General features: G+C 48.5%; 1 protein-coding gene across 6 annotated transcripts in view; it reads left to right on the forward strand.

Annotated features, from left to right (window-relative positions):
- The window catches only part of LOC139419013 (lipopolysaccharide-responsive and beige-like anchor protein), a 313,075-nt gene that overhangs the window by 186,694 nt on the left and 100,063 nt on the right, over nucleotides 1–26,318 (forward strand). For all 6 annotated transcript variants that reach the window (XM_071168828.1, XM_071168831.1, XM_071168830.1 and 3 more), the window contains 2 exons: nucleotides 24,870–24,987; nucleotides 25,236–25,338. In XM_071168828.1, coding sequence (XP_071024929.1) covers nucleotides 24,870–24,987; nucleotides 25,236–25,338 — 221 coding nt within the window. The remainder of the gene's footprint in view (nucleotides 1–24,869; nucleotides 24,988–25,235; nucleotides 25,339–26,318) is intronic.

The following is a 26,318-nucleotide window of genomic DNA, read 5'->3' on the forward strand; positions in this document are numbered from 1 at the left end:
TTGTGTACTGGGAGAGCGGGAAAAGGGGCGGGGAGGCCGTGGCGCTGCACTGCTATTGGCTGAAGTCAAGGAAGTGTAAGTCTGATTGGAGAGCTGTGGAGCCACTCCCACTGCTTCGGCTGTTGCGGTTTATGGAACGGAATATGAAAATGGGCCAAAAAGTTAGTATCCTGGCTGAGACAAAACACACAGCGCACATTGGGGCGGGAGTGGGGGGTCATTTACAAAATACTCTGAATATTCAATGTGGGTCATCATCAGGGTGTTCCTCTCAGAATAACCTCGAGTTCTCACTTGGTTGACTTGTAGTATTTTAACAGAACAGAGTTGTTCAACAGTGCCCCTTTTATTGACTAAGGGCTATGTACAGTCACATCTAGCCTCCTGGTTCCATCCTCCTGGTTCCAGCCCTCCTGGTTACGCCCTCCTTGTTCCAGCCCTCCTTGTTCCAGCCCCCCTTGTTCCAGCCCTCCTTGTTCCAGCCCTCCTTGTTCCAGCCCTCCTTGTTCCAATTGGTGGGGAGGAGACGGCTTAAGCAGAGGGGTATTCAGTAGCAGAATGGGGAGAGGACAGGGTGGTCAGTCAAAGAAAATCACCCAGCGTTTTGTCGGGGTCAGTTCCATGTCGTTAGTCTGTCCTGAAAGCGTCAAACCTTGGCGGCGGCTACCCCCTATTCCACCCTCCACCCCCCTCCGGTCGCCGGGGACGACCTTTGGCTGCAGCTGCCAGTCAGAGAGGGTGCCTGGGCGGCATGGCAGCCTGGCCTGTGAGGAAGCCATATTGATTTTCCAGTTAGCTCCAGTACACACTACTTAGAGCTAACGGACGTCCTGACGAACAGGTATGTCATTATCAATGAGCAGCAGGAACCCAGCCCGTTCACCTCTCACTGCTACCATTCATATTTCCTCCCCCTCCATCTCTCTACTCCTCCATTTCTCCGTTCGCTCCTTCAGCTCTGACAGAGTGCATCCTGGGACGGTCAATAAATCGCTCAGGCATACCGCGACAAGGACCGGTTGAGTGATGTGGTGGAGGGCCACTTTCTTTTTTCCCTCTCTCTCTCTGTCTCTCTCTCTCTCTCTCTCTCTCTCTCCCTCCCTGTCTGCATCCATCGCTTTCCTGGTAATTACAGCACCTGGAAGACATTAAGTGTTTCCTTACCCGAGACAGACTCATTATCATCAGAGCCAATCGGCCGCTTTGCTCTTCTCCTTTTCCTCCACTCATTCCCTGATGTCCAGGGTCTTCTCCCTTCTACACGTGTAATCCCACCCAGCCTCTTGCTCCCTGTGGCACGTTGACTTTACCTCTTCGTCAAGAAACTCCATTATTCCCATACAGACTCCCATGTTCCCCTCTCCCTTGCCTTCACTCTCCTATTGTAAGTCACTGTCCGAGTCTTCAAAGGCTCCTAACCACAAATGCATAAGACAGATGTGAGCAATTGAGATCGATTTGAGCCAATTAATAGAGATAAGGCCAAATACACGTTTTAAGCTTCCTGAAGTGAGTTTTTGCTCTCGTCTCTGGTCTCCCCCCACATGTCCAGTCCTGGCACAGCCTTACAAACGCAGCCTTCTGTCGCCTTTAAGTCATTATAGTTTTCTGTAGAAAAATAGCAGAAGCAGTTTCTCTCTCTCGCTCTCCATTTCTCTCTCTCCATTTCTCTCTCATCTTCTTTATTTGTACCTCACTATATTCTTTATAGCCTTTTTCCTGTGGCAGCCAACTTCCTTTTTTACCTCTATATTGTTTATAGTCTTCCTGTGGCGGCCATCTTCTTTAAAAAATTAAACCTCTCTGTATTGTTTATAGCCCTGTTCTTGTGGTGGCCATCTTCTTTACCTCTCTCTGTATTGTTTATAGCCCTGTTCTTGTGGTGGCCATCTTCTTTACCTCTCTCTGTATTGTTTATAGCCCTGTTCCTGTGGCGACCATCTTCTTTACCTTTCTCTGTATTGTTTATAGCCCTGTTCCTGTGGCGGCCATCTTCTTTCTTTACCTCTCTGTATTGTTTATAGCCCTGTTCCTGTGGCAATCATCTTCTTTCTTTACCTCTCTCTGTATTGTTTATATCCCTGTTCCTGTGCCAGCCATATTAATAGGTATTTTGAACTTAACTTACTGCAACGCCAGATCAAGAGTTAGACACTTTTCAAGATGTTGCTTGTGTGTTTGTCGATAGGGTCATGTGTTGTTGTTGTTGTTGTTGCATTACAGACATATATACACTGCTCAAAAAATAAAGGGAACACTAAAATAACATCCTAGATCTGAATGAATGAAATATTCTTATTAAATACTTTTTCTTTACATAGTTGAATGTGCTGACAACAAAATCACACAAATTATCAATGGAAATCAAATTTATCAACCTATGGAGGTCTGGATTTGGAGTCACACTCAAAATTTAAGTGGAAAACCACACTACAGGCTGATCTAACTTTGATGTAATGTCCTTAAAACAAGTCAAAATGAGGCTCAGTAGTGTGTGTGGCCTCCACGTGCCTGTATAACCTCCCTACAACGCCTGGGCATGCTCCTGATGAGGTGGCGGATGGTCTCCTGAGGGATCTCCTCCCAGACCTGGACTAAAGCATCTGCCAACTCCTGGACAGTCTGTGGTGCAATGTGGCGATGGTGGATGGAGCGAGACATGATGTCCCAGATGTGCTCAATTGGATTCAGGTCTGGGGAACGGGCGGGCCAGTCCATAGCGTCAATGCCTTCCTCTTGCAGGAACTGCTGACACACTCTAGCCACATGAGGTCTAGCATTGTCTTGCATTAGGAGGAACCCAGGGCCAACCGCACCAGCATATGGTCTCACAAGGGGTCTGAGGATCTCATCTCAGTACCTAATGGCAGTCAGGCTACCTCTGGCGAGCACATGGAGGGCTGTGCGTTCCCCCAAAGAAATGCCACCCCACACCATGACTGACCCACCGCCAAACCGGAGGTTGTTACAGCCAGCAGAACGTTCTCCACGGCGTCTCCAGACTCTGTCACGTCTGTCACATGTGCTCAGTGTGAACCTGCTTTCATCTGTGAAGAGCACAGGGCGCCAGTGGCGATTTGCCAATCTTGGTGTTCTCTGGCAAATGCCAAACGTCCTACACGGTGTTGGGCTGTAAGCACAACCCCCACCTGTGGACGTCGGGCCCTCATACCACCCTCATGGAGTCTGTTTCTGACCGTTTGAGCAGACACATGCGTGGCCTGCTGGAGGTCATTTTGCAGGGCTCTGGCAGTGCTCCTCCTTGCACAAAGGTGAAGGTTGCGGTCCTGCTGCTGGGTTGTTGCCCTCCTACGGCCTCCTCCATGTCTCCTGATGTACTGGCCTGTCTCCTGGTAGCGCCTCCATGCTCTGGACACTACGCTGACAGACACAGCAAACCTTCTTGCCACAGCTCGCATTAATGTCCCATCCTGGATGAGCTGCACTACCCGAGCCACTTGTGTGGGTTGTAGACTCCGTCTCATGCTACCACTAGAGTGAAAGCACCGCCAGCATTCAAAAGTGACCAAAACATCAGCCAGGAAGCATAGGAACTGAGCAGTGGTCTGTGGTCACCACCTGCAGAACCACTCCTTTATTGGGGGTGTCTTGCTAATTGCCTATAATTTTCACCTGTTGTCTATTCCATTTGCACAACAGCATGTGAAATGTATTGTCAATCAGTGTTGCTTCCTAAGTGGACAGTTTGTTTCACAGAAGTGTGATTGACTTGGAGTTACATTGTGTTGTTTAAGTGTTCCCTTTATTTTTTTGAGCAGTGTACAAGGAAGGCAGTTCTAACCATTGATAAATTCTCATGTGGCATCAATGTAGATGTAATTGCTTTTTGAGAGCTGGAACTCAAGGACAGTTTGTATTCAACTCGTTCTGCTTCTGTCAGCATGTAGTCAGTGGTGCTTTACGTTCTTATTCAGAGCAGGCTACAAGGTGGAATGGTGTTGAAGATTGTTTCATCTCCTGTTCTCTTCTCTTCTTTTTACCTCTCCACTGTTCCTCTGTTTCTGTTGTCGTTGCCGACCCGGATCTCGTGTCGGTTTGTTATTGCGGAGATGTTAAACGGGGCCGGTGGTTGTGATTGTGTGTGATTGTGACTGTGTGTGTGTGTGTGTGTGTGTGAACACGGCAGATTAAAGGTTCACCAGTAGAGAGGTGTAATCAGGCAGGACAGGCCTGGGGAAAGATGATTGCCACTTGGTCATCACACAGGGAACCACTTAGACACTGTGTCAACCCCTCGGCTAATGATGACTAATGTCTCCTTCCCCCTGACTCTCTCTACTCTTTTAACACCATCACTGTCTCTGTCTTCATCTAGCTGGCACCACACACAGAAAGAGAAACACTGGTTACACACACACACGCTCAAACACACACACACACACGCTCAAACACACTGACAAACACACGCTTAAACACACTGACAAACACACGCTCAAACACACTGACAAACACACGCTCAAGCACACTGACACACACGCTCAAGCACACTGACACACACGCTCAAGCACACTGACACACACGCTCAAACACACACACGCTAAAACACACTGACAAACACATGCTCAAACACACACACACGCTCAAACACACTGACACACACGCTCAAACACACACACACACACACACACACACACACACACACACACACACACACACACACACACACACACACACAGTTTTACATCTCACACATCTCTCTCCCTCTCATCCCACACCTCTTGCCTCTGAGTTTGTATTGTAGACACACCTCACCATGCAATACCTCCAGACAAAGAAGCCCTGGTTGCACCTGATCCTGGCCCCTCCATCATGCTCCATCTGTGGGGTTTGTTTTACTGGTGTCCATCAGGGCCATGTCCGACCAGGGCCTTCCCTCTCTGATTGATCACTTTCTCTCTCTCTCTCTCACACACACACACACACACACACACACACACACACACACACACACACACACACAGCTCCATCATTTAGTCCCTCAGTCAGGGTTCTGACACATGGTGTCAAAGGCAACAGCAGTAGCCTGATGGATCATCCTGCTTGTGGATGCCAGTCTGCCTGGTGCTACAGTCTGATAGTGTGTGTGTGTGATATTAACCACTCAACACCTGTGTACCTGCTGTTCTATCAGCAAGCCTTTGTTAGTCAACAGAACAGAGGTCAGAGTCAGACAGATTGCAGGAACATTGATCACTGCCCTCAAATGGAAATTGGAATTGTTAATTATTTGGAGGATCATTTTTGATGGTGATATGGAAGGAGGGAAGCATCTAGGACGTTTGGGTTGTTCTACCTTTTTTTCATGGACAGAAAACCAGTGGTGGGAGTACATATTTTACCATTTCAATCATGAGATATACAACTAATGGAGGCTAAATGATTGATATGAGCCAGCAAGAACTCAGAATAGTAGGAATCTGACAGAGAAACAAGAAAAATGTTCTCATTTTTGGCTAATATTCTTACTGCACTTGATGCATGACAAAGCAGACAGTGAAAACATGACAGAACAATTGTTGTGTTGACCTACTGTGTTGGTATCCACTATATCCGATCAGTGAGAATAGTGTGTGACTGTTTTGGCTCCTGGTGGTGCTGCCACCACCATCATGGCTAATGACCCGTCCAGTCTGGTTGAAATGGCACCTCCACAGGGGCCCTGTGTACTCACTCAACCAAGACCCCTTTATAGGTGACAGTGGCATTAGAGGGGTTTATAGCTCTGCTCCACACTAGAAACACAAACAAGGGGGCCAACACAAGAACAACACTCAAGGAACATACTTTGAAAGGCTTGGGTTTTTGTTGTTGGTAAGGACTGATGCTTTGGAGAACAAAGCATGTGCTTCGGATAGGGCTGCTCATGTTGTCGTGGGTGATATCTTGGGTTGTATCTTCACAACCAACACGTTCATATTTCCTCACGTCATCCGTTTTATTTCTGTGTTTAATGAGCCACTGGAATTAGTTTTGCACCAGTTGTTTTTTTCTTATCACGTTGATCATTTGAAATGGAACATTGGGTTCAACTCAGACGACAGACAGTCCATGTAGAAAACAGATTCTAGCCTCTATTTCCTCCCCCAATACATGAATGAAATTGAGAATGGATAAATGGAATCTCCTAGCTAACAGAGATGGGCAGGTTATCCAAACACTATCACTAGCTAGTTGACTTTCCTCTCCTCCATTTAACCCCCTTAGACCCCTGCCTCTGGAGAGTGGAGGTTATTTATTAGCTCAGTTATCTTCTTAAAGGGACGGCTCTCAACACGACCATACAGATCATCTAGCTTGGATTGAATCACCTCGGAATCTTCCACATAGCCATATGGTGTTCTATTCATCCAGTCTGGGAAGACCCTTTTTCACTCTCCCTCTCTTTCCCCCAACCCAACCCTCCTTGCCCCTAAGAGAGGTCTACTCTCCACCCCACACCCCTTCTCCAATCCAATTAAGCCAGGGACAAAAGCAGGATTAGTGAAGAGTTTACCTCAGTGGAGCTCCACAGCGACCCCCAAAAAGGCCCGTCAATGGTAAAAAGGCCAAAGGGGGCTTTGGGAGTTTGAGGGATAGCGGGGAGAATGTGATAGGCGCTGGCCAGCGATCTTAACCTGTCTGATGTTTGTGTGGCGAACGGTGGCTCAATGCGGCGGCGGTTTAGAGGGAAGTTGGAGGTTGGGGACAATGCCTCAGTCTTTGACCACTTTGCTCCAGAAGCTTGGGCCTGTCTCCCCGATTTTCTCTGCACCTCTGAATTTCAATGAAAAGCGCCTCCATCTCCTCTCTCCTCCATTCATGAAGGGGCTAGCGTTGGCTGACTGGCTTGACACTTCGAGGAGCGTTTTTCTAGTCGTTGAAGTTGTATCCCACCTCCGACAGGTGCAACCTCGTGGTCTCGAGGGACGGTTTTGTACTTCTTAAAAGATAGCTGTTGGATATAGTATTTAATCAATGAAAGAACCAACCATTTTAAAGCCTTTGTGGACAATTTTAGGCCTGGGAAGAGTCTTTGTCCCCGGGTCAATGATAAGTACAGTAGCAACATCCGTCTGTTATTGTTCTCTTGTCTTCTTTTGAACGGCCATCGTTGCCCCGAAGTAGCAGGTAAAATGCAGGGACAGGCAGCCTACTAAATCTGCATATGTCTGGTGAATTTCACGCTCCTCTTCCCTTCACTTATGTGGCCTTATCCCTCCTTTATTCCACCATCACCCCAGAGCCACCAACTCTGCCCTCACCGGCCCCAAGGTTAAAGAGCTTTAAGTCTCAACCCAAAACTGTTAAGGGGAGAGAAACGCCAGGCCTTGAATGGGGAAGGGGGGTTTTGTGTACCCCCTCTGGCTAAACTGATCCCTATCTCTGTGTAATTACCTATAGAAATCAAACTTTATCTCCTCCTTCACCACAAGAAAGAATGTGACACATTGGCCACTGGGTTGCCAGATTGGGTTTGGTCTTATCCTCTTGTTGTTTTTTGAATTCTCATAAAACAGCTCCCAGCTACTGTTTTTGTTACTATTCAAATCCCACCGCTGCCACCAATTGCACTTGCTACCTCTAACAGTTTGGTTTCTTATTATCTCTCCAGAGCTCCTTGTCCCTGGCCTCAATCTGCACAAAAGCTCACTTGTTTAATGAGTCAATGCATTGAGGGCTTCACTTCTCTGCCAATTAACCCCAGGACCATTCCGTCATTTTCCTAAATCCACACACGGCTTTTTTTGTTCACGCTTTATAAGGCTAAGCCGCTAGCTAGCGCCGGAGCAGGGGCCGGGCTGGAAAGTTAAAAGGCTAACCTGTTAGCAAACACAGTGGAGAGGGACATAAAAGGTTTAATCCCTATTAGGATAAATTCAAACTAAATGGCCCCAAATAGCCTTTGAAAAGAAGGGACTTCCTTCAAAGAGTATAGCCCCAAACTAAGCAGCGTTTGGGGGTAAATGCGTTTGGCTTGGATGTCACTACTATAAACTCGACTCAACGCAAGCTGGGCCCTCTTTATTTTTCTTCAAATCTCTCACACTCCAGCGGTTTCTTAGGCCTGTTTATTTGCTCAGTGTCGTGGTTTGTTTTACTTGCCTCGAGGCAGATAGACTCCTATACGTGACCAGTGATTAGAGCTTGAATCACTCAGCTACATGCGGGTACAACAATCGTGCCCATCAATCATTCCCTAATGACACAAATCCTTTGGCTTAAATTTATTGGATGAATTTGTGTCGAATATTTTCTGTAATTCCCTGTGTGGTACTGCAGGCAGTAGTGTGCTATCTTAATTGCCTATTGTTGTGGGGATGACTGCTGGGGTGAGAAAGTAGAGTCATGTGTTTTCCACCATTCTGCAGGTCCCATGATCCTAGAACTCTCACTATGGGGCCAGATCATTTTTTCCCCTCTTAGATGTGGTTCTCCCCCCCTCCACTCCTCCTCCTTTCACATTCTGGGAGACTGTATCACACCTTGTTTGGATAGTCCATCTGTAGATGCTCTACAGACTGTCTAATAGCCCTTATCCTAACCTTTATTCTAAACCCAACCCAACCCTATTCGTAACCGTAGCAAGCAGTTGCTTATCAACAGTATGATAGTATGACCATCTGTAGATCACCGATATCGGACATTCCAAATACAGTGAGATCCAATTATATACCTATTATACTTATACTCTCTCTTTCTTTCTCTCGCGTTCTCTCTCTTGCTTTCTCTCGCTCTCTCGCTCTCTCGCTCTCTTTCTCTCTCTCTCTCTCTCTCTCTCTCTCTCTCTGTTTTTTCCTGGTATCACTCAAACTCAACAACAAAATTTGTCCTAATTGGCTCCAGAGGGCTGAGGGAAGGGGGGGACTGGGGCGAGTCAGAGGGGCCCGTACATGCCAGCGGAGGCGAGGGCCCTGATTGGAGCAGAGGCCCAGGCCCAGGCCTCGTTAGCCTCCCCCTTCCACACCCCTTCTCTACCTCCTACTCATTAGTCTGATGAACTCATTCTCTGATGGAGGGTGACATGGCTGGGTGTGGTGTGCCAGGCTGGAACAGAACCCAACTGGGGGAGGGAGGTTCTGAGGCAAAGCCTGTGTGTGTCAGATGAAGGGTGAGCAAGGGTGAGGAAGGGAGGTGGTGGGGTTGGGGGATACAGTGGGGCAAAAAAGTATTTAGTCAGCCACCAATTGTGCAAGTTCTCCCACTTAAAAAGATGAGAGAGGCCTGTAATTTTCATCATAGGTACACTTCAACTATGACAGACAAAATGAGAAAAAAAAATCCAGAAAATCACATTGTAGGATTTTTAATGAATTTATTTGCAAATTATGGTGGAAAATAAGTATTTGGTCACCTACAAACAACAATTTCTGGCTCTCACAGACCTGTAACTTCTTCTTTAAGAGGCTCCTCTGTCCTCCACTCGTTACCTGTATTAATGGCACCTGTTTGAACTTGTTATCAGTATAAAAGACACCTATCCACAACCTCAAACAGTCACACTCCAAACTCCACTGTGGCCAAGACCAAAGAGCTGTCAAAGGACACCGAAATTGTAGACCTGCACCAGGCTGGGAAGACTAAATCTGCAATAGGTAAGCAGCTTGGTTTGAAGAAATCAACTGTGGGAGCAATTATTACGAAATGGAAGACATACAAGCCAACTGATAATCTCCCTCGATCTGGGGCTCCACGCAAGATCTCACCCCGTGGGGTCAAAATGATCACAAGAACGGTAAGCAAAATCCCAGAACCACACGGGGGGACCGAGTGAATGACCTGCAGAGAGTTGGGACCAAAGTAACAAAGCCTACCATCAGTAACACACTACGCCATCAGGGACTCAAATCCTGCAGTGCCAGACGTGTCCCCCTGCTTAAGCCAGTACATGTCCAGGCCGTCTGAAGTTTGCTAGAGAGCATTTGGATTATCCAGAAGAAGATTGGGAGAATGTCATATGGTCAGATGAAACCAAAATATAACTTTTTGGTAAAAACTCAACTCATCGTGTTTGGAGGACAAAGAATGCTGAGTTGCATCCAAAGAACACCATACCTACTGTGAAGCATGGGGATGGAAACATCATGCTTTGGGGCTGTTTTTCTGCAAAGGGACCAGGACAACTGATCCGTGTAAAGGAAAGAATGAATGGGGCCATGTATCGTGAGATTTTGAGTGAACATCTCCTTCCATCAGCAAGGGCATTGAAGATGAAACGTGGCTGGGTTTTCAGCATGACAATGATCCCAAACACACCGCCCGGGCAACGAAGGAGTGGCTTCGTAAGAAGCATTTCAAGGTCCTGGAGTGGCCTAGCCAGTCTCCAGATCTCAACCCCATAGAAAATCTTTGGAGGGAGTTGAAAGTCCGTGTTGCCCAGCAACAGCCCCAAAACATCACTGCTCTAGAGGAGATCTGCATGGAGGAATGGGCCAAAATACCAGTAACAGTGTGTGAAAACCTTGTGAAGACTTACAGAAAACGTTTGAGAAACTTTTGTTATTGACCAAATGCTTATTTTCCACCATAATTGGCAAATAAATTCATTAAAAATCCTACAATGGGATTTTCTGGATTTTTTTTTTCATTTTGTCTGTCATAGTTGAAGTGTACTTATGATGAAAATTATAGGCCTCTCTCATTTTTTTTAAGTGGGAGAACTTGCACAATTGGTGGCTGACTAAATACTTTTTTGCCCTACTGTATCGGAGTTACACAGGAGGCAGAGCCCATGTAAATGAAGTCCCAGGGAAGGCTAGTGTCAAACTCATGGGCTCGAAGTGTCTGCTTGTGTTAGTCTTCGGTTTCATATTCATTTAGGTTTGAACAGACTCCAGACTCACGTCTCAGACCGCTGCTGTGGTTATCATACCTGATTTTGATTCTGTGGTCAGTGAAACGAAGGAAGAAGAGTTGGAAAATATGCTGCTGGGGATTCTTCAGATGCACAGATTGTGACTAGGCTATACAGGGTCCTTGATCTTCTAGCTCGTTGTTCAAAGTGTTGTAGTCCAACTTCTGCTGCTTCTGTTTGGTTGGGGTTAGTTATTTCACATGGGGGGGGGGGGCTTGATTGATGTTCAGAGGCCTTTGCACACAAACACCCCCTCTATACAAAACACATTCCCATAGCAATACGTAGCACACACACAAACATCGTACACAGAGAGAGTTTGTGTGTGTGTGTGTGTGTTCGTCAGAGTGTGTGATGAGGGGGGGTATATGCCTCCGAGTGTGTGTGTGTGTGTGTTCGTCAGAGTGTGTGATGAGGGGGGGTATATGCCTCCGAGTGTGTGTGTGTGTGTGTTCGTCAGAGTGTGTGATGAGGGGGGGTATATGCCTCCGAGTGTGTGTGTGTGTGTTCGTCAGAGTGTGTGATGAGGGGGGGTATATGCCTCCGAGTGTGTGTGTGTGTGTGTTCGTCAGAGTGTGTGATGAGGGGGGGTATATGCCTCCGAGTGTGTGTGTGTGTGTGTGTGCGCGTCGCAAAAGCAATTCCAATTCCGTACTGATAAGTCCAGAGGTTTCTTTTCTTTTTCACTACAAACCCTATCGACTTCCCCAATATGGCTGCTCCCTCTCTCCCTCTACCCCCCTCTCCCTCTATCTCCCTCTCCCTCTATCTCCCTCTCCCTCTATCTCCCTCTCCCTCTATCTCCCTCTCCCTCTATCCCCTCTCCCTCTACCCCCCTCTCCCTCTATCTCCCTCTCCCTCTACCCCCCTCTCCCTCTACCCCCTCTCCCTCTACCCCCCTCTCCCTCTACCCCCCTCTCCCTCTACCCCCCTCTCCCTCTACCCCCCTCTCCCTCCTCCCCCCTCTCCCTCTACCGCCCTCTCCCTCTATCTCCCTCTCCCTCTACCCCCCTCTCCCTCTATCTCCCTCTCCCTCTACCCCCCTCTCCCTCTATCTCCCTCTCCCTCTACCCCCCTCTCCCTCTATCTCCCTCTCCCTCTACCCCCCTCTCCCTCTACCCCCCTCTCCCTCTATCTCCCTCTCCCTCTACCCCCCTCTCCCTCTATCTCCCTCTCCCTCTACCCCCCTCTCCCTCTACCCCCCTCTCCCTCTACCCCCCCCCCCCCTCTCCCTCTACCCCCCTCTCCCTCTACCCCCCTCTCCCTCTACCCCCCTCTCCCTCTACCTCCCTCTCCCTCTCCCTCTCCCTCTCTCCCTCTACCCCCCTCCCCTACCCCCCTCTCCCTCTACCCCCCTCTCCCTCTACCCCCCTCTCCCTCTACCCCCCTCTCCCTCTACCCCCCTCTCCCTCTACCCCCCTCTCCCTCTCTCCCTCTCCCTCTACCCCCCTCTCCCTCTATCTCCCTCTCCCCCCCTCTCCCTCTACCCCCCTCTCCCTCTACCCCCCTCTCCCTCTATCTCCCTCTCCCTCTACCCCCCTCTCCCTCTACCCCCCTCTCCCTCTACCCCCCTCTCCCTCTATCTCCCTCTCCCCTACCTCCCCTCTCCCCTCTCCTACCCCCCTCTCCCTCTACCCCCCTCTCCCTCTATCTCCCTCTCCCTCTACCCCCCTCTCCCCTATCTCCCTCTCCCTCTACCCCCCTCTCCCTCTACCCCCCTCTCCCTCTATCTCCCTCTCCCTCTACCCCCCTCTCCCTCTATCTCCCTCTCCCTCTACCCCCCTCTCCCTCTACCCCCCTCTCCCTCTACCCCCCTCTCCCTCTACCCCCCTCTCCCTCTATCTCCCTCTCCCTCTACCCCCCCTCTCCCTCTACCCCCCTCTCCCTCTATCTCCCTCTCCCTCTATCTCCCTCCCCCTCCCCTCTCCCTATCTCCCTCTCCCTCTACTACCCCCCTCTCCCTCTACCCCCCTCTCCCTCTACCCCCCTCTCCCTCTATCTCCCTCCCTCTCCCTCTCCCTCTCCCTCTACCCCCCTCTCCCTCTATCTCCCTCTCCCTCTACCCCCCTCTCCCTCTACCCCCCTCTCCCTCTATCTCCCTCTCTCTACCCCCCTCTCCCTCTACCCCCCTCTCCCTCTACTCCCCCTCTCCCTCTACCCCCCTCTCCCTCTACCCCCCTCTCCCTCTACCCCCCTCTCCCTCTATCTCCCTCTCCCTCTACCCCCCTCTCCCTCTATCTCCCTCTCCCTCTATCTCCCTCTCCCTCTCCCTCTCCCTCTATCTCCCTCTCCCTCTATCTCCCTCTCCCTCTATCCCCTCTCCCTCTACCCCCCTCTCCCTCTACCCCCCTCTCCCTCTACCCCCCTCTCCCTCCTCCCTCTCCCTCTACCCCCCTCTCCCTCTATCTCCCTCTCCCTCTACCCCCCTCTCCCTCTATCTCCCTCTCCCTCTACCCCCCTCTCCCTCTACCCCCCTCTCCCTCTACCCCCCTCTCCCTCTATCTCCCTCTCCCTCTACCCCCCTCTCCCTCTACCCCCCTCTCCCTCTACCCCCCTCTCCCTCTATCTCCCTCTACCCCCCTCTCCCTCTATCTCCCTCTCCCTCTACCCCCCTCTCCCTCTACCCCCCTCTCCCTCTACCCCCCTCTCCCTCTACCCCCCTCTCCCTCTATCTCCCTCTCCCTCTACCCCCCTCTCCCTCTACCCCCCTCTCCCTCTACCCCCCTCTCCCTCTATCTCCCTCTCCCTCTACCCCCCTCTCCCTCTACCCCCCTCTCCCTCTACCCCCCTCTCCCTCTACCCCCCTCTCCCTCTATCTCCCTCTACCCCCCTCTCCCTCTATCTCCCTCTCCCTCTACCCCCCTCTCCCTCTACCCCCCTCTCCCTCTACCCCCCTCTCCCTCTACCCCCCTCTCCCTCTATCTCCCTCTCCCTCTACCCCCCTCTCCCTCTACCCCCCTCTCCCTCTACCCCCCCGTCTCTGTTTTGATGTTGATTGATCACCTCTCTTCCTCCCGCTCATTAATTTCATCACTTTATCTCCAGCTCTTCATAGGACCAAAAGGTAATATTAAATCCCTCCTCCGTGATCCTTTAACCGAAGCAGCCGCGCGGAAACGCTTAATAACAGCCTACAAATTGAACTTCAATCACCTCATTTTCCTTCAAAGGCCACAGACAGACGCAACACAAGGTGTACTAAACCAAATGCAAAAACGCTATTTTATTCTTCCCTCTTGCCACACCATCCTTAGATGAATTTCCTGATTGACATTGTACAATAAACTTTTTTTCCCTCAATGCCAGGAAGTCCTTATCAGCCCAAACACCCGCGCCTCGTCTCCCCAATAGTGAACGCTATTGAGAGACTAATTTATCTTGTAACTCACACACACACACACACACACACACACACACACACACTTATCTTGTAACACTCACAGCACAACTACCCTGCTACTTTGTTCTGCTCTCATGTTAGATGGTATTTTCAATTACGTTTGTGTCAGAAACCCAAACGGGTGGTGCTGTGCCCCCAGTCCAGGTCAAACCAGTTTATTTGTCACATGACAGAATATTACAGATGTAAACCGCACAGTGAAATATCAGACGTACGAAGTAGAAAATCCAGAATAGGATCTTTAATAAACCACAGCAGCAGCAAGCTTGAGGAGTCGGGGGTGAGGAGGGGTGTGTTGGTGGGTAGTCATTTCTGGAGTGGGGAGGGTGTGATGGAGTAGGTCCATTGGCAGGGATTGGCTGAGAGATTGTGTGTGTGTGTGGGGGGGGTAGCCAGGGGGATGGTAGAGGCACATCTCTCCCCCGGTCCCCCTTCATGTGTCCCTCTTCATTCCAGAGTCGTTTGGGTGTCTGACAGAGACAAACGATAGTGCTTCAGAAATGACCAGCAGCCCAGGCACAAACAGGTTGAATAACTCCCAGTGCGGCAGAGAGGGAGAGTGAGTGTGATTGTGAGAGAGAGAAAAAAAGCTTCACAATCGAGACTCTCAAAGCCTTTTGTTGTTCTGTTTGGCTGCATGCATCCTCTGTGGTGTCAGTCGCTTTGAAATTCAGCTTGGAGTCAGAGAGCTGAATTGATGAGAATTGCTGTACCGGAAACAGGGGACGAGAAAGTTTTATATTAAGCCATAATCAAATGCATAAGAGTGAAGATGGCTAGGGATGTTATGTTTTTTGCAACCCTGTGGAGCTCTTGTCTTTGAGAAATACAAGATATATGTCAATATATATTTCAATATTTTTTTTCTATCAAAACCATTATCTCGGTATGTCAATACAAACTATTATCCTTCAACACTCTAATACTTCACAGTCCGTTCTTTCTCTCCCTGCTTCATTGGTTCTTGGAATTGTGTGTTCCGAGTCTGACTTCTGCATTAATTCAATAAGTACTCCATCAGGCAGGCCAATCAGAAGAGGCCTCCATCAGGCGGCAGGCCAATCGACAGGGGCCATTTGTGGCCACATCTGGAGGAGGTGAAGTGGTGGTGTTTCACCTTCAAGGTCTTCAGGGCCAGTGATGGAGACTGATGGAGGCCTGGAGGGCTGCAGCCACAAACACCTGCAGTCTGGAGCCATTAGATATAGATGCAATCGGAGACTCTGAGACACTAGGAAGCATACAGTATATACCACCATGGTACTTTATTCCAGTATATGGCCCTTTCAAATAAAGTGTAGAATAAAGTCAGATCTACAATTCTCTGGAATATATTTTAGGGACCTTCTCTACCACAGTCATTTTGTTTTACTTGTTTATTACTGTGTTTTGGTCCACTGTCTGACTCCATTCTACTTTAGTGATTTAATTCTCATTCTCCTCTCCTCTTTATCTGTTTTCTACTGACCCCTCTGTCTATCTATCACAGCCGTAGCATATGTAGCAATAACTCCAGCCCCGGACAATAACGACCTCACCGCTGCAATTTGTCCAGCAGCCGCTTCGACCAAGTGGGTCATAGGCGGCACACCTTTCTCTCCCCTGGATAGTTTATCGTGCCACTGTGTCACCCTCCAAGCTTTTTCAACTGTAAGGGAAAAGGTGTGTGTGTGGAGGAGAGGGAGGGAATGTGACTCCCGCCCTGGAACTTTACAAGACAGGGTTTCTGAAAAACATCGGTCTCAAATATTATATCTGGATATGTTTTTGGAGTGAAGATGCATCGGTCTGATTCACAATATGATATGAGGTGACGAGCGGCGTCGCTTCTAGACCTGTCATATCTATCTACACCCTGAGAGACTGAGAGTGAAGGTTACTCACCACCCACCTGGAACAGAGAGTAAAGGTTACTCACCTACCCACCTGGAACAGAGAGTAAAGGTTACTCACCCACCCACCTGGAACAGAGAGTAAAGGTTACTTACCCACCCACCTGGAACAGAGAGTAAAGGTTACTCACCTACCCACCTGGAACAGAGAGTAAAGGTTACTCACTCACCTACCTGGAACAGAGAGTAAAGGTTACTTACCCACCCACCCACCTGGAACAGAGAGTGAAGGTTACTCACCTACCCACCTGGAACAGAGAGTAAAGGTTACTCACTCACCTACCTGGAACAGAGAGTAAAGGTTACTTACCCACCCACCCACCTGGAACAGAGAGTAAAGGTTACTTACCCACCCACCCACCTGGAACAGAGAGTAAAGGTTTCTTACCCACCCACCCACCTGGAACAGAGAGTGAAGGTTACTCACCTACCCACCTGGAACAGAGAGTAAAGGTTACTCACCTACCCACCAGGAACAGAGAGTGAAGGTTACTCACCACCCACCTGGAACAGAGAGTAAAGGTTACTCACCTACCCACCTGGAACAGAGAGTAAAGGTTACTCACCACCCACCCACCTGGAACAGAGAGTAAAGATTACTCACCACCTACCCACCTGGAACAGAGAGTAAAGGTTACTCACCACCCACCCACCTGGAACAGAGAGTAAAGGTTACTCACCCACCCACCTGGAACAGAGAGTAAAAGTTACTCACCCACCCACCTGGAACAGAGAGTAAAGGTTACTCACCACCCACCTGGAACAGAGAGTAAAGGTTACTCACCACCCACCTGGAACAGAGAGTAAAGGTTACTCACCACCCACCCACCCACCTGGAACAGAGAGTAAAGGTAACTCACCCACCCACCCACCTGGAACAGAGAGTAAAGGTTACTCACCTACCCACCTGGAACAGAGAGTAAAGGTTACTCACCACCCACCCACCTGGAACAGAGAGTAAAGATTACTCACCACCTACCCACCTGGAACAGAGAGTAAAGGTTACTCACCACCCACCCACCTGGAACAGAGAGTAAAGGTTACTTACCCACCCACCCACCTGGAACAGAGAGTAAAGGTTACTTACCCACCCACCTACCTGGAACAGAGAGTAAAGGTTACTCACCCACCCACCCACCTGGAACAGAGAGTAAAGGTTACTCACCACCCACCTGGAACAGAGAGTAAAGGTTACTTACCCACCCACCTGGAATAGAGAGTAAAGGTTACTCACCACCCACCTGGAATAGAGAGTAAAGGTTACTCACCCACCCACCTGGAACAGAGAGTAAAGGTTACTCACCCACCCGCCCACCTGGAACAGAGAGTAAAGGTTACTCACCCACCCGCCCACCTGGAACAGAGAGTAAAGGTTACTCACCCACCCACCTGGAAAAGAGAGTAAAGGTTACTCACCCACCCACCTGGAACAGAGCGTAAAGGTTACTCACCCACCCACCCACCTGGAACAGAGAGTAAAGGTTACTCACCCACCCACCCACCTGGAACAGAGAGTAAAGGTTACTCACCCACCCACCTGGAACAGAGAGTAAAGGTTACTTACCCACCCACCCACCTGGAACAGAGAGTAAATGTTACTTACCCACCTACCTGGAACAGAGAGTAAAGGTTACTCACCCACCCACCTGGAACAGAGAGTAAAGGTTACTCACCCACCCACCTGGAACAGAGAGTAAAGGTTACTTACCCACCCACCCACCTGGAACAGAGAGTAAAGGTTACTTACCCACCCACCTGGAACAGAGAGTAAAGGTTACCTACCTACCCACCCACCTGGAACAGAGAGTAAAGGTTACTTACCCACCCACCCACATGGAACAGAGAGTAAAGGTTACTCACCCACCCACCTGGAACAGAGAGTAAAGGTTACCCACCCACCCACCTGGAATAGAGAGTAAAGTTTACTCACCTACCCACCTGGAACAGAGAGTAAAAGTTACTCACCTACCCACCTGGAACAGAGAGTAAAGGTTACTCACCCACCCACCTGGAACAGAGAGTAAAGGTTACCCACCCGCCCACCTGGAACAGAGAGTAAAGGTTACTCACCCACCCACCTGGAACAGAGAGTAAAGGTTACTCACTCACCCACCCACCCACCTGGAACAGAGAGTAAAGGTTACTCACCCACCCACCTGGAACAGAGAGTAAAGGTTACTCACCCACCCACCGGAACAGAGAGTAAAGGTTACTTACCCACCCACCCACCTGGAACAGAGAGTAAAGGTTACTCACCCACCCACCTGGAACAGAGAGTAAAGGTTACCCACCCACCTGGAACAGAGAGTAAAGGTTACTCACCCACCCACCTGGAACAGAGGGTAAAGGTTACTCACTCACCCACCCACCCACCTGGAACAGAGAGTAAAGGTTACTCACTCACCCACCCACCCACCTGGAACAGAGAGTAAAGGTTACTTACCCACCCACCCACCTGGAACAGAGAGTAAATGTTACTCACCCACCCACCTGGAACAGAGAGTAAAGGTTACTCACTTACCCACCCACCTGGAACAGAGAGTAAAGGTTACTTACCTACCCACCCACCTGGAACAGAGAGTAAAGGTTACTCACCACCCACCTGGAACAGAGAGTAAAGGTTACTTACCCACCCACCCACCTGGAACAGAGAGTAAAGGTTACTCACCCACCCACCTGGAACAGAGAGTAAAGGTTACTCACCACCCACCTGGAACAGAGAGTAAAGGTTACTCACCCACCCACCTGGAACAGAGAGTAAAGGTTACTTACCCACCCACCCACCTGGAACAGAGTGTAAAGGTTACTCACCCACCCACCCACCTGGAACAGAGAGTAAAGGTTACTTACCCACTGGAACAGAGATTAAAGGTTACCCACCCACCCACCTGGAACAGAGAGTAAAGGTTACTCACCCGCCCACCTGGAACAGAGAGTAAAGGTTACTCACCCACCCACCTGGAACAGAGAGTAAAGGTTACTCACCCACCCACCTGGAACAGAGAGTAAAGGTTACTTACCCACCCACCCACCTGGAACAGAGAGTAAAGGTTACTTACCCACCCACCCACCTGGAACAGAGAGTAAAGGTTACTCACCCACCCACCTGGAACAGAGAGTAAAGGTTACTCACCCGCCCACCTGGAACAGAGAGTAAAGGTTACTCACCCGCCCACCTGGAACAGAGAGTAAAGGTTACTCACCCACCCACCTGGAACAGAGAGTAAAGGTTACTCACCCACCCACCCACCTGGAACATAGTAAAGGTTACTCACCACCCACCCACCTGGAACAGAGTAAAGGTTACTCACCACCCACCCACCTGGAACGGAGAGTAAAGGTTAATCACCACCCACCTGGAACAGAGAGTAAAGGTTACTCACCCACCACCTACCTGGAACAGAGTAAAGGTTAATCACCACCCACCTGGAACAGAGAGTAAAGGTTACTTACCCACCCACCTGGAACAGAGAGTAAAGGTTACTCACAACCCACCCACCCACCTGGAACAGAGAGTAAAGGTTACTCACCACCCACCCGCCTGGAACAGAGTAAAGGTTACTCACCTACCCACCTGGAACAGAGAGTAAAGGTTACTCACCACCCACCTGGAACAGAGAGTAAAGGTTACTCACCTACCCACCTGGAACAGAGAGTAAAGGTTACTCACCACCCACCTGGAACAGAGAGTAAAGGTTAATCACCACCCACCTGGAACAGAGTAAAGGTTACTCACCACCCACCCACCTGGAACAGAGTAAAGGTTAATCACCACCCACCTAGAACAGAGAGTAAAGGTTACTTACCACCCACCCACCTGGAACAGAGTAAAGGTTAATCACCACCCACCTAGAACAGAGAGTAAAGGTTACTTACCCACCCACCCACCTGGAACAGAGTAAAGGTTACTCACCCACCCACCCACCTGGAACAGAGTGAAGGTTACTCACCACCCACCTAGAACAGAGAGTAAAGGTTACTTACCACCCACCCACCTGGAACAGAGTAAAGGTTATTACCACCCACCTAGAACAGAGTAAAGGTTACTTACCCACCCACCCACCTGGAACAGAGTAAAGGTTACTTACCACCCACCCACCTGGAACAGAGTAAAGGTTAATCACCACCCACCTAGAACAGAGAGTAAAGGTTACTTACCCACCCACCCACCTGGAACAGAGTAAAGGTTACTCACCCACCCACCCACCTGGAACAGAGTGAAGGTTACTCACCACCCACCTAGAACAGAGAGTAAAGGTTACTTACCACCCACCCACCTGGAACAGAGTAAAGGTTATCACCACCCACCTAGAACAGAGTAAAGGTTACTTACCCACCCACCCACCTGGAACAGAGTAAAGGTTAATCGCCACCCACCTGGAACAGAGTAAAGGTTAATCACCACCCACCTAGAACAGAGAGTAAAGGTTACTCACCACCCACCCACCTGGAACAGAGTAAAGGTTACTCACCACCCACCTGGAACAGAGAGTAAAGGTTAATCACCACCCACCTGGAACAGAGAGTAAAGGTTACTCACCACCCACCCACCTGGAACAGATTAAAGGTTAATCACCACCCACCTAGAACAGAGCGTAAAGGTTACTCACCCACCCACCCACCTGGAACAGAGAGTAAAGGTTACTCACCCACCCACCCACCTGGAACAGAGAGTAAAGGTTACTCACCCACCCACCTGGAACAGAGAGTAAAGGTTACTTACCCACCCACCCACCTGGAACAGAGAGTAAAGGTTACTTACCCACCCACCCACCTGGAACAGAGAGTAAAGGTTACTCACCCACCCACCTGGAACAGAGAGTAAAGGTTACTCACCCACCCACCTGGAACAGAGAGTAAAGGTTACTTACCCACCCACCCACCTGGAACAGAGAGTAAAGGTTACTTACCCACCCACCTGGAACAGAGAGTAAAGGTTACCTACCTACCCACCCACCTGGAACAGAGAGTAAAGGTTACTTACCCACCCACCCACATGGAACAGAGAGTAAAGGTTACTCACCCACCCACCTGGAACAGAGAGTAAAGGTTACCCACCCACCCACCTGGAATAGAGAGTAAAGTTTACTCACCTACCCACCTGGAACAGAGAGTAAAGGTTACTCACCTACCCACCTGGAACAGAGAGTAAAGGTTACTCACCCACCCACCTGGAACAGAGAGTAAAGGTTACCCACCCGCCCACCTGGAACAGAGAGTAAAGGTTACTCACCACCCACCCACCTGGAACAGAGAGTAAAGGTTACTCACCACCCACCCACCTGGAACAGATTAAAGGTTAATCACCACCCACCTAGAACAGAGTAAAGGTTACTTACCACACACCATTCCATCTATCTTTTCACCTCTACATGAAATTGTCTACTGCATTTCTGACCTGATACTTGGTGGAAAGTGACATTTCAGCACTGAGAGATGACATGTAGTGTGGTTGAGGAGGCAGTGTATCTCATTCTGTCTGTTTGTGTGTGTGCGTGTGTGTGTCTGTGACATGTAGTGTGGTTGAGGAGGTAGTGTATCTCATTCTGTCTGTTTGTGTGTGTGTGTGTGTGTGTGTGTGTGTGTGTGTGTGTGTGTGTCTGTGACATGTAGTGTGGTTGAGGAGGTAGTGTATCTCGCTCTGTCTGTGTTTGTCTGTGACATGTAGTCTGATGAGTGGTCGGTGTTGACATGTGAACCTGATTGGCCACCCTGTCTGTCTATTCATCCTTACAGCGGATAGAGAAGTCAGACTGATCCAACTGTCTGTCTGAGGCGGTTTGTCATGACCTTCAGATCAGACTGGTAAACAGACTCTGACAGACTGGACAGGGCAGGAGACACGCAGACCAGACTGTCATATCTAGTTATTTAGCGGCTGCTTTGTTATACATCGTTGAGATATATTTGTAAGTAGACAGTGATGATCATACAATAACGAGAATACAGTATATTACTAAAATAAACATCCCCCGATCCTCCCCCAGTCCCACAGGCAATGTTGTTGTGTCATGCTCTGTTGAGGCTGTGGGTTGCAGAGTGGCAGTGTGCATTGCAGTCTATTAACACTGATCAAATAGGGTTAATTGTATCACAGAGAGTGGTGGCTGCTGTAGACGGTCATTGCCTGCCTTGTCTGCAGTGTGGAGATCAGTGGCTGAAAGATGACGAGAAGTGATTTTCATAATTGAAAAAAATCTAACTTATGAAGACTCACCTAGATCCACTAAGACTTCATCAAAAATAGAATGATCAAACTGATGAGGAAAAAAACCTGACAAAAACACCCATCTTTCTCACCTAGATCCTTCTAAAACCTTCATCAAAAAACACATAATAGTGTCTTTCACAAATAACTTTGACGCCCAATGAAAGAAAATCCCTTCATAAGTCCTTTTGGATATTCTGTACCAGAAGCCACAGCTTGAGGGGTTATTGTGACAGTGTTCCCATGGTGACGGGGCTGATGGGAGGCTGGTACGGTGTGGGGTCGTCCTGGGCCCAGCCTGTTAGGGTAGTGTAGGTGAGAGTCTGGGAGAGAGACGGACGGGCAGCCCAGTCTCTCCTCCAAACATCTCTAATCCACATTTAATTGAACTCCAGAGACTTTGAAGTGAGGCTGTGGTGCAGGCAGATCTTATTCCTCTGAGAGGAGGGCAGAGGGAGAGAGAGGGGGTAGAAGGAGATGGAGGGAGAGAGGGAGGGAAGTATGGAGGCACCGGAGGAATAAGAGGGAGGAGAGAGAGAGGGGGAAGGAAAAAGACAGAGCGAGAGAGAGAGACTGCCAGGATGTCCTCAGCTAAGAGCCCCAGCTGCTCCCTTCCCCTGCAACCTACCCTTTAATGAGCTCATTGAAGCTAGTGCTGGAGTTAGCACACTATGCTAGTCACATATTTGAATATTTCTTACCACTCGGTGCCATACCTCAGTGACCCCTCTTCAATCCCCATGTCCCTTAACACCTAGCGTCATTAAAAGAGCTTTGAAACAAAAAGGGAGAGGCCCGGGCGAGTAATTTTATTTTATTTTTTTAAAGCTAGTCAACAAAGCAACGATAAGTGGGTTAGTGCAGAATCTAAAGATTGGATTAGCTTGAATATGAATCGCAGGAGGCCCGGACCGAGCATCTGTGGCTGTCAGGAGGGCTGACAGGCGTCGAGACAAGTCACTCTGACAACCGCAGAGAGAGAGAGAGTCCATTCTCCACAGAGAGAGAGAGTCCATTCTCCACAGAGAGAGATTAGGCTCAGCTCATTTTAGCATTCTTTAGCGTTAGCCGACAAGCTCCTGTTTAACCTTGCAAGGTGGTAGTCCCCTTGTTAGAGGAATTCGAGAAAGCAGGTTAACTGACTATTTAGCATAAACTGTGCTGTTGACCCAATAGCACTCTTCATAAAAGCATTGTCAAACCCAACTAGCTCTCACAGTTGCAAGTCAGAATTAGATGTTAATCCATATTTATTAAATGTCAAATTTTGAAGTTGTTGCAAATGTCAAAATTCAAAGTGTTTAAGGTTAAGTTCCTAAATAACTCAGCATTTTTAAGTTTAGGGTTAAATTTAGGCATTAACTCAGAAATCTTAAGATTAAGCATTAACTCCGAATGGTTAAAGTTTGTGATAGGCTTAAAACAAAAATCTCAAAAACAACTTTCTATCGCTGGATTTGAACTTGCAACCTTTGGAGTATTTGAATCGGGCTTATCTCTCTGCCATCCCTATCCACAACGCCGCAGCATAACCCAAACCTACCTGAAGGTAACAGCGCTCACTGTTGCCCCTAGTGGCTGGTTTACACCTCATCTCCTGACGTCCTCAGACGTGGACAGACGTCGAACACTGACTTGTATCACCGGTGACCTGGCTGGTCAAACCGGTCTTAATCTGATGAAAAACTGAGCCTTTAAAAACCACAGCAATGGGCAGTTTGTGTTGGCATTATAGATTTATCTGAACTACATATCACTGTTTTGTGAACACATTTTACGTTTGGCCTTGTAATTGGTACTCTTTAGGAAAGTAATACTTTTTTAGCTCTGAATATTGGTGCGTACTTGAAATGATCTTGACAATAGTATGCATCTGATTCTGACTATGTCTTTATTTATATTTTAAGCAGAGAGGATAACCACTGTCTAAATTACTGATGAGCTTTTAGTGAACTAAATGTCTGCCTCGTCCATCCCTCCCTCTGAATAGGGCTCATTCTCTCGTTAAAGGAATCCCTTTTTCATGGAGGCTGATCAATATAACACATTAATCCTGCTGTTCGGGACGACGTGTCATTTGGCTGTGATGAATGAACTAACACAGCCTTCTCTCCTCTCTTCTTATTCTCTCCTCTCTCTTCTTCTTCTCTCCTCTCTCTTCTTCTTCTCTCCTCTCTCTTCTTCTTCTCCCCTCTCTCTTCTTCTTCTCTCCTCTCTTCTTATTCTCTCCTCTCTCTTCTTCTCTCCTCTCTCTTCTTCTTCTCTCCTCTCTCTTCTTCTTCTCTCCTCTCTCTTCTTCTTCTCCCCTCTCTCTTCTTCTTCTCTCCTCTCTCTTCTTCTTCTCTCCTCTCTTCCTCTCCTTCTCTCTCTCCTCTCGTCTCTCCTCTCCTCTCTTCCTCGCTTCTCCTTTCTTTCTGTCGCTTCTCCTCTTTTCTTCTTTCTTCTTGTACTACTTTCTTGTCTCCTGTCTTTGCTCACCTCTCACCCTCATACCTTTCCTCCCTCTCTCCTCTCCAGATCCTAACCTACACAGAGGGCCTTCATGGTAAATGGCTGTTCACCGAGATCAGGGCTGTCTTCTCCAGACGTTACTTGCTACAGAACACTGCTCTGGAGATTTTCATGGCCAACAGAAGTAAGACCCACAACCAGCATATTTTATTCTAATATTATTCAGTAGAATCACAACCCTTAAATTATGACATGAGTTTGGATTTGAATCTGAAAGACAAATGAGTGAAATGTATCTTTGCCAGGATCTTTTTGAAAGAGTATAGATTTGATGTTGGGATTTATTTCTACATGATTTAGAATTTGAAGCTGCTCCATTATCTGTGGAAACCAAGCCATGGATTGACAGAACTTGTTTGCCTTCCTCTGTAGCTGCGGTCATGTTCAACTTCCCAGATGCAGGCACGGTCAAGAAGGTGGTCCAATGCCTCCCTCGCGTGGGGGTGGGCACCAACTTTGGCCTCCCACAGACCAGGTCAGTCTATTTTGTTCTCTCTCTCTCTCTCTCTCTCTCTCTGTCTCTCTCTGCGGTGGAGGGTTGGTATGTGTTCATCCCCACTTTCTCTCGTCAGCTGACACTAAATACTTGTGGGCTTAGAGTGTAACACCGTCACGCTTCAGCACGTTCTGAGAAAACCACCACAGAAAGAGTGGAAAACATATACAGACACACACATATACAGTGCCTTGCGAAAGTATTCGGCCCCCTTGAACTTTGCGACCTTTTGCCACATTTCAGGCTTCAAACATAAAGATATAAAACTGTATTTTTTTGTGAAGAATCAACAACAAGTGGGACACAATCATGAAGTGGAACGACATTTATTGGATATTTCAAACTTTTTTAACAAATCAAAAACTGAAAAATTGGGCGTGCAAAATTATTCAGCCCCCTTAAGTTAATACTTTGTAGCACCACCTTTTGCTGCGATTACAGCTGTAAGTCGCTTGGGGTATGTCTCTATCAGTTTTGCACATCGAGAGACTGACATTTTTTCCCATTCCTCCTTGCAAAACAGCTCGAGCTCAGTGAGGTTGGATGGAGAGCATTTGTGAACAGCAGTTTTCAGTTCTTTCCACAGATTCTCGATTGGATTCAGGTCTGGACTTTGACTTGGCCATTCTAACACCTGGATATGTTTATTTTTGAACCATTCCATTGTAGATTTTGCTTTATGTTTTGGATCATTGTCTTGTTGGAAGACAAATCTCCGTCCCAGTCTCAGGTCTTTTGCAGACTCCATCAGGTTTTCTTCCAGAATGGTCCTGTATTTGGCTCCATCCATCTTCCCATCAATTTTAACCATCTTCCCTGTCCCTGCTGAAGAAAAGCAGGCCCAAACCATGATGCTGCCACCACCATGTTTGACAGTGGGGATGGTGTGTTCAGCTGTGTTGCTTTTACGCCAAACATAACGTTTTGCATTGTTGCCAAAAAGTTCAATTTTGGTTTCA

The sequence above is a fragment of the Oncorhynchus clarkii genome, chromosome 10 (genome assembly GCF_045791955.1).
Source record: "Oncorhynchus clarkii lewisi isolate Uvic-CL-2024 chromosome 10, UVic_Ocla_1.0, whole genome shotgun sequence".
NCBI lineage: Eukaryota > Metazoa > Chordata > Actinopteri > Salmoniformes > Salmonidae > Oncorhynchus > Oncorhynchus clarkii.